This window comes from Neopsephotus bourkii, unplaced genomic scaffold, assembly GCF_033783945.1.
Source record: "Neopsephotus bourkii isolate Nb327-2 ecotype Australia unplaced genomic scaffold, CSIRO-AGI_Nbou_v1 NB_196, whole genome shotgun sequence".
NCBI lineage: Eukaryota > Metazoa > Chordata > Aves > Psittaciformes > Psittacidae > Neopsephotus > Neopsephotus bourkii.
The window spans coordinates 8,510,436-8,518,073 of NW_026900709.1; the positions used below are offsets into that span (position 1 = coordinate 8,510,436).

Here is a 7,638-nt window from a genome sequence, read left to right on the forward strand (position 1 = left end):
AATTTAAACATTTGGTTTAATGATATGTACTTCTCTGATTTGTTTTGCTGGGGGGTTCTTGTGTTTTGGGTTTGGTTTGTTTTTTTTTTTTAATCAATTTGAATTATATTTTAAATGTATTGTGATTTCATAATTGTGTGCACTTGACTAAAAGAGTCATTTAAAAAGCTGATAATTAAAGCTTGGTAGTGATGTATTTTCCATTAACTAAATAGAAGTTTACATTTATAGAATTAAAAAAAAAAAAAAACCACAACAGCACTTCTCTAACGGGGGAAGGCTCAATAACATTAATACACTGAGTCTTAAGAGGGGGGACAAAAAGCCGAAAAGGCACCTTACTCGTTCGAACAAATTTCGAGCCCATCTGGACACGTATGGTAGGGAGAGGGTCCAAGGTGCGGTGCAGATGCACCCCAGCACCACACCGGAGCCAGAAAGGGACTTTAAGGCGTTATTCTACCCGATGACTTCTGAGCCAGGGTAGCTGGAGCAAGCTGGTTGCTGCTCGGAGCGCTCCGGACAGCATGCGCTGGGTGCAGCTGTCCTCGTCTCCCCAGCCCTTATTTACAGAGGGGCAAGCAGAGGAGCCCTGCCATGGGGCCGGGCCGGCAATCCTGCCCGGCTCCCCGCGGCGGCCCTAGCCTTGGCACCGCGGTGTGGTGGGACGGGTGGGATGCGATAGAGGAGCTGCACCGAACGGGGCCGAGGGATCAGGAGCAGCGGCTAGGGACACTTTCCCTTGTGTCTTAATATTTTATTTATTTATTTTTTAATTTAGGATAACCCTCGAGCCTTGTGAGGGTGCCTCGCTGGAGAGGGAGAGAACGGGAACCATGGCAGCGAGAGGAGCAAGCCCAAAGAGCCCGAGCTGCCCAGGCAGTAAATCACTCGCTAAATTATAAGCGCGGCTTCCTCTCTCCAATAGCTTTAAGCTATTTGGGGAGGCATCCTTTCCCCGCACTCTCGCAGGTGCAATATGAATCAATTATCTTAATTAAGATAATGCCGCAAACCCAAGAGATTTCCTCGGGAGCAGATTTCGCGCTCCGGACAACGACTCTAAGGCGTTTGCACAGCGCTGCTCCCCCCGCAACAACTCCCCTCTACTCCTAGCTCCCACCCGGGAAGGCCAGCACTCAGTCCCGGCAGCGCCCCACACCACCGCCCGCCCCTCCGGGCCCCAGCCGGCGTCAGGGCTTCCCCTCCTGCCGGGGCCCGAGGCAGCAGATGAGGAGGGAGCTGGCGGGGCCGGGCCCGGCCGCTGCTTTGTTGGGACGCGTGCGGTTCGCGTGCCGCGCTGCGGGAGAGGGGGGGAGAGGGCGAGGGGAGGGAGGCTGGGGGGAAAGGAGAGAGGAGAAAAAGAAAAGGGATAAAAGGCAAAAATAACAGAAAAAAAATAAAAAAAGGAAACAGGAAAAGAAAAAGGAAAACTAAAAAAAAAAAAAAAAGAAAGAAAGTAAAAGAAAAATTAAACAATAAAGGAAGGGAAAAAGGAAAATGAAAAGGAAAAGAAAGAGGATTCGGGAGGAAAAATAAGCAGAAGCCGAATTAGAAGCCAGATGGAGAAGGAGGAGTCTGTAGGTCAGGGAGAAAAAAAGGCACGCTTGGAGTGATAAAATCAAGCGGCTGGGGGGAGAGGAGAGGCAGGAAAGGTGGGAAACTGGAGCCGCGGAGCCAGGGGACGGCCCGAGCGGGGAAAGCAGAGCCGGTTGCCTGAGAGATCGAGAGGAGAAGCAGCTGGAGAAGCTGCCGGAGTGGCCAGAGGAGCGGGAAGGATGAAGCCGGTGCGGCGGCGAGCCTCGCCACAACGGAGCAGCACAGCGCCCGGCCTCGGCCCCGACGGGCTGCAACAGGGAGCGCCTTGTACCTGCCGGACAGGCTCTTCCACGGCCACACGTGTCCCTAGCCCACAGCCGCCGGAGCGGAACCAGCCCCCATCGGCAGGCTCTGGCCCTGCTGCCTGCCCGCCTGCCTCTTTGTCTGCACCCTTAGCTGTCTACCCACAGTTTGTTGACTTTATTTTACTCTCCGGGAAGCTGTTTGTGTGAACGCTCCCAGAGGCACACGAGCACCCCGAAGCTCTCACCGTCATCGGGATTCAGCCTTCTCTCGGTGTCCTTTGCCTGGTGCTCCCCCCAAGCTCCCGGATGTATTCATAGCCAGTCCCATCCAAACGCGGGGGACATTTTCCCGCAGCTGAGACGGGGCTGGGCTAGCCCCATTCTTCTCCCTCATACCTGTCCAACCCTTACCGCTTCCAAACCAAGTCCGCTCCGGCAGCGCCCCGTTAAGGGACTCGCGCTCCCGAGGGACCGGCGGGCCTGGTGGGACACCCTGCCCATCCTCCCGGGCCTCGGGCATCCTCCGGACCCCAGCCCCTGCCTAGGGGCAGCTCTGCGGCCAGAGAGGGGCTCTCTGCAGGCGAGGGGTGCCGGTAGGCAGGCAGGCACCGGCGCATCCCCTCGGTCGTGCCACAGGGAAGGGCTGCGGCCGCCGGTGACACGAGCTCGCCCCGCTCCAGCCCCGCTGGCCCGACTCGACAGCCCCTCGCTTCGCACGGGGAACCGGCCAGCTTGAAAGTAACAAAGCACAGCCCGTTGCCGTCTGTGATTACGGAGGAGGCAAACATCACTACCACTACCATCACCACCACCCCCCGGAGTCCCCTCCCGCCGCCCGGGCAGCCCCAGGGCTATGTAGGTCACCAACGGGAGGGAAGCGTTTTAAAAATAACCCGACCTGGAAAAATATCTTTCAAATCTGTCTCCACAAGCGGAATTACAGGTTCCGTACGAGGCGATTTTAATTATGGTTTAAAATTATTTTTATTAAATCTCCAGATAACGTGTGCCGGTGGCAAAGCTCCCCCCGTCACCCGGTAAGGGGGTATCTCCCTCTTTCAAGCACAGCTCTAGAACTCGCTGGTGTTTGGAAACTCCGCCGGGGCGTTTAAAGACTTTAAAGCCGTCACTCAGCGTCTTTAGTCCAAACTCCCCTCGTTAACCGGCAGTAATTCCATCAAAAACCCGGGGAAAGCGAAACACACCGAGGGGTGCAGCAGCCCAGAAGAAGAACCACAGCGGGGGAGTCCCAGGGGGGTCAGAGGCGCCCGTTAGGGGCGAGGGGAGGTCGCACCCCCGGAACAATGGGAACAATGCGGCTCCCCAGCGGCGGAGGGGCTGGCGAGGTGCGGAGCTCAGCGGCACCGCTCCGCACCTCGCCCTCTCCGTCGCCGCCTCCGGGGGGCCGCCCGGTGACAGATGGCGACTCAACGGCCGCATACAAATAAGGGGTGTAACGTAGAAGGGAGGGGGGGGGGGTGAAACGACGCCCATCACCACTGCCGCCGCGCCTGACGTGGGCAGCCATATGGCGCGTGCCACCGGGTGGGGCGGGGCGCGGGGCGGGGCGCAGGCGCGTTTTGGGGCGGTGGCGATCGCCGCGGTACCCAGGTCCCGGTGCCGGCCCCCTCCCCGCCGCGCATCCTCGGTCCCGCTATATAACGGGGGGAGCCCGGCGCTGCGCAACCTCGGGAAAAAAAACAGCCCACAACACCAAAACACACCGCTCGCACGGAGAGCTGTGCCGGGGTTATGAGACCGTCACCGCGCAGGAGAGGCTGAGCAACAGAGGTAACGGGAAAATGGGTTGTTTCCGCACCCCCCCATCCCTCCGAGGGAAAGGGATTAGCGGCGGCTACCGGGGTGGGAGAGGAGTCTGCGGGGTCTAGGGTTATTGTCGCTTGCGGTCGCGGGAAGCGACGGTCGCTCCCACCGGTGTGTGCGGGCAGCTGTGTGCGGGCACACCTGTGTCCGCCCGTCCTCGCGCACACATCTGTGTGTGTATACACATATATGTATATGCACATGTGCGTCCATACACGCATATAAATATGCATATGTGCGTGCACCTGTGCGCGCACATATGTTATACATGTATATGCGTTTCCACCTGTGTCCCCCCAACTTCAGCTCCCTCTCCTCCGCAAAGGACAGTCGCACGGCGGGCGGGAGGCATTGTTCCTCCCCAGTGTGTCCGTTGCCACCGGCGGACGGTTGCAACCCCTCCCGCAAGGGCCCCGCTGGAACCAAGGGGACGATGATGGTCTGCTGTGGACAGGGTGATGGAGACGAAAAGCAGGGGCTGGTCCCACACCTGTTACCGCCGCTCGGCACAACCCCGCCGCGGGCACCAAGCGGCAGTCCTGCGGGCGGCGGCGGGACAGGGGGAGGCTGAGTAGTGTGGGTCGGGGAAGCAGATGCCCTGTGCCCGTCGGGGCGGTGCAGAGCCCCGTGCAAGGAGGTGGCGAAGGGGAGCCGAGGAAAGTGGCGGCGACAGGCTAGAGGGGTGGCCATCCTCCCCTGCGGGTGTCCTGTGCGTGTCCCCCCGCCTTTCCCCCTCCGTATTCAGCAAAAGAGGTGTGATTTTGGGTGGATTTTCTGTGTGGGGGGGGGTTGGTTTTGTGGGTTTTTTTGTTTGAATTTATTTTTTTTTTAAACCCTCCCGGTCTGCTGTCGCCCTGCCGCCCGGGCTGCCCCACGCACACATAATCTGCTTATATTCCCCACTAATATCAGCGAGTTACATAACGGCGTTGGAACATATGTCAACTTGATTATGAGGCAGGACCGCGGAGACAATTGAAACTTTGCGCTGGCACCGTGGGGAGGCCGGGGCTTCCCTCGGGAGGGGACAGGGGGAGCAAAGAGGGGGGGATCTCGGACGGCTTCCCCCCCCCCTTCCCCCCCGCCGCGGGTCGTTGATCGGGGCCGCGGCTGCCTGTCCCTGTGCTGACACGGCTCTTTTCTGTCTCCTCCTCGACACAGAGGCTCGCCATGACCAAGTCGTACAGCGAGAGTGGGCTAATGGGCGAGCCCCAGCCCCAGGGCCCCCCAAGCTGGACGGACGAGTGCCTCAGCTCCCAGGACGAGGAGCACGAGGTGGACAAGAAGGAGGAGGACCTGGAGGGTCTGCACGGAGAGGCTGAGGAGGACTCTCTGCGGAACGGCGAGGAGGAGGACGAGGAGGACGACTTGGACGAAGAGGAGGAAGAAGAAGAGGAGGAGGAGGACGACGACCAGAAGCCCAAGAGACGAGGCCCCAAGAAGAAGAAAATGACCAAGGCGCGTATGGAGCGTTTCAAGCTGCGGCGCATGAAGGCCAACGCCCGGGAGCGCAACCGCATGCACGGCCTGAATGCAGCCCTGGACAACCTGCGTAAGGTGGTGCCCTGCTACTCCAAGACGCAGAAGCTCTCCAAGATTGAGACCCTGCGCCTGGCCAAGAACTACATCTGGGCACTCTCCGAGATCCTGCGCTCGGGCAAGAGCCCCGACCTGGTCTCCTTCGTGCAAACCCTCTGCAAGGGCCTCTCGCAGCCCACCACCAACCTGGTGGCCGGCTGCCTGCAGCTCAACCCGCGGACCTTCCTCCCCGAGCAGAGCCAGGAGGTGCCGCCGCACGTGGCGGCGGCGGGGCCGCCCTTCCCGGCTCACCCCTACCCGTACCAGTCACCGGGGCTCCCCAGCCCGCCCTACGGCACCATGGACAGCTCCCACCTCTTCCACCTCAAGCCGCCGCACGCCTACGGCGCCGCGCTGGAGCCCTTCTTCGAGAGCGGCCTGGCGGAGGGCGCCAGCCCCGCCTTCGACGGGCCGCTCAGCCCGCCCCTCAGCGTCAACGGGAACTTCTCCTTCAAGCACGAGCCGGCCGCCGACTTCGACAAGAGCTACGCCTTCACCATGCACTACCCGGCCGCTGCCGCCACGCTGGCCGCCGCGCCATCCCACGCCGCCATCTTCCCGGCCGCCGCCTCCCGCTGCGAGCTCCCGGTCGACGGCTTGGCGCCCTACGAGGGGCACCCGCACCACGAGCGGGTCCTCAGCGCCCAGCTCAACGCCATCTTCCACGACTGAGCCTCCCCCGACCCGCCGTGGGACGGGGAAGGGGAGAGCCGAGCCCGCCGGCGGCCACCGCCTTGTTTACAGCCCTCGGAGCGACGCTGTAGACGCGGGGCAGCGGCACCGGGATCGCGCCAATTACCTGATCGGGATAACAAAATCACAAGCAATAATTAGGATCTATGCAATTTTTAAACTAGCGATGGGCCAATTACAAAAATATATATCAAATCTCTATTTTTCAACCAACGTTTTACTACTTGTTACCTTTCCCATGCTGAATTATTTTGTTGTGATTTTGTACAGAATTTTTAATGACTTTTTATAACGTGAATTTCCTATTTTAAACCATGCAGCTTCATCAATTTTTATACATATCGGAAAGGTAGAATTATATCTAATTTATACAAAATAATTTAACTAATTTAAACCAGCAGAAAAGTGCTTAGAGAAGTTACGTTGCCTTAGCACTTCTTTCCTTTCAAATAGTTGAAGAAGAAGAAGAAAAAAAAAAAAAAAGAAATGCACAATCCGGGCAATTTCTTTCCCATTAAAGTATCTTTTTTTTTTTCTTTCTTTCTTTTTTCTTTTTGTTTTCTCTTTTCCTTTTCTTTCTCCTCCCCCACCCCCTACAGCAAGAACCAGATCCCCTAGGTCTTGAGAAGATTTAAGAACGAGAGACTTATTTTCTATTAAAACATATCAATTCAACACATTACTTGCACAAACTTGTATATAAAGATTATAAGCAAATGCCAACACCCTTTTTAAATCAAAAGCTGCTTGACTATCACATACAATTTGCACTGTTTCTTTTTAGTCTTTGAAGCCCTTGGCATTCCGTGGTTTTTCTGAAGAGAACTTGAAGATGTTAATGTTTCCAGGCGATATAAATGCATGATTTTATACATGTTCACACAATCCGTGGTTGTCATATGCTCATCTTTTAAATCGGAACCTAAAAGTAATCAGGTTGTTAAAGTCGGGCTATATACCTATTGTAGTCGATTAGTACGGTAGCTTGAAACAAATTCAGACCATTTAATCCGTAATTAGAACAATAGCTATTGCATGTACAATGCAGTCCAGAATAAGTGCTGTTTGAAATGTAACGCTGGTTCAACTGGAATCAATCTGTACTGTAATTTTGTTTGTAATCCTGTATATTATGGTGTAATGCACACTGGGATTTTAGGAAAACATCCGTCCTTTGGCAACAACATAGTATTGAACATTTGGTCAAATGTTGCATTTCTCCTTAAATGTGATTATTATTTTTTTCTTAGTGTAAGTAATTCCTATGGGATTATTGTTTTATTCGGATAGCTCATGAAAGGTGCAACACTTATTATTTGTAGAATAAAATTGGACTAAAAAAAAAGGACGTGGGTTCTTTACTTACCTTGAGGGGTTTCGGGAGAAAGAGGGAAGATGGGGGGGGGGGGGGGGAAGGGAATTTTTTTTTTTTATTTACAGCGAAGCGGGCCGTTTGCAATGCTGAATTGTGGAATTAGGGAAACAGGGACCCGAAACGCCGCTCGGCAGGGAGCTGTGGCTGCCGATTTGAGCAGCGCCGAGTACCCAGCGCTCGTCCCAGCTCATCCCCGTCTCCCCTCTCAAGTTACGGAGGGAGCTCCCGTTCCGTGATACCGGCGCGGCTTCCCGCCCCCAGCCGAGCCTGGCACATAGGGAGAATGCCGTTTCAGCCCCGGCAGCAGGTGCTCCTTCCCCCGCC

The 7,638-nt window shown here is 56.1% G+C and overlaps 1 protein-coding gene across 1 annotated transcript; it reads left to right on the forward strand.

Moving 5' to 3' along the window:
- Window positions 1–3,473: 3,473 nt before the first annotated feature.
- Window positions 3,474–7,301, forward strand: NEUROD1 (neuronal differentiation 1). Its single transcript, XM_061379158.1, has 2 exons — window positions 3,474–3,635; window positions 4,830–7,301. The coding sequence occupies exon 2, from the start codon at window positions 4,839–4,841 to the stop codon at window positions 5,916–5,918; it is 1,080 nt and encodes a 359-aa protein (XP_061235142.1). The 5' UTR covers window positions 3,474–3,635; window positions 4,830–4,838; the 3' UTR covers window positions 5,919–7,301.
- Window positions 7,302–7,638: the final 337 nt, after the last annotated feature.

What these genes read in the sequence shown, in the direction of transcription:
- NEUROD1 (XM_061379158.1), top strand. Translation starts at nt 4,839, where the DNA reads ATGACCAAGTCGTACAGCGAGAGTGGGCTAATGGGCGAGCCCCAGCCC.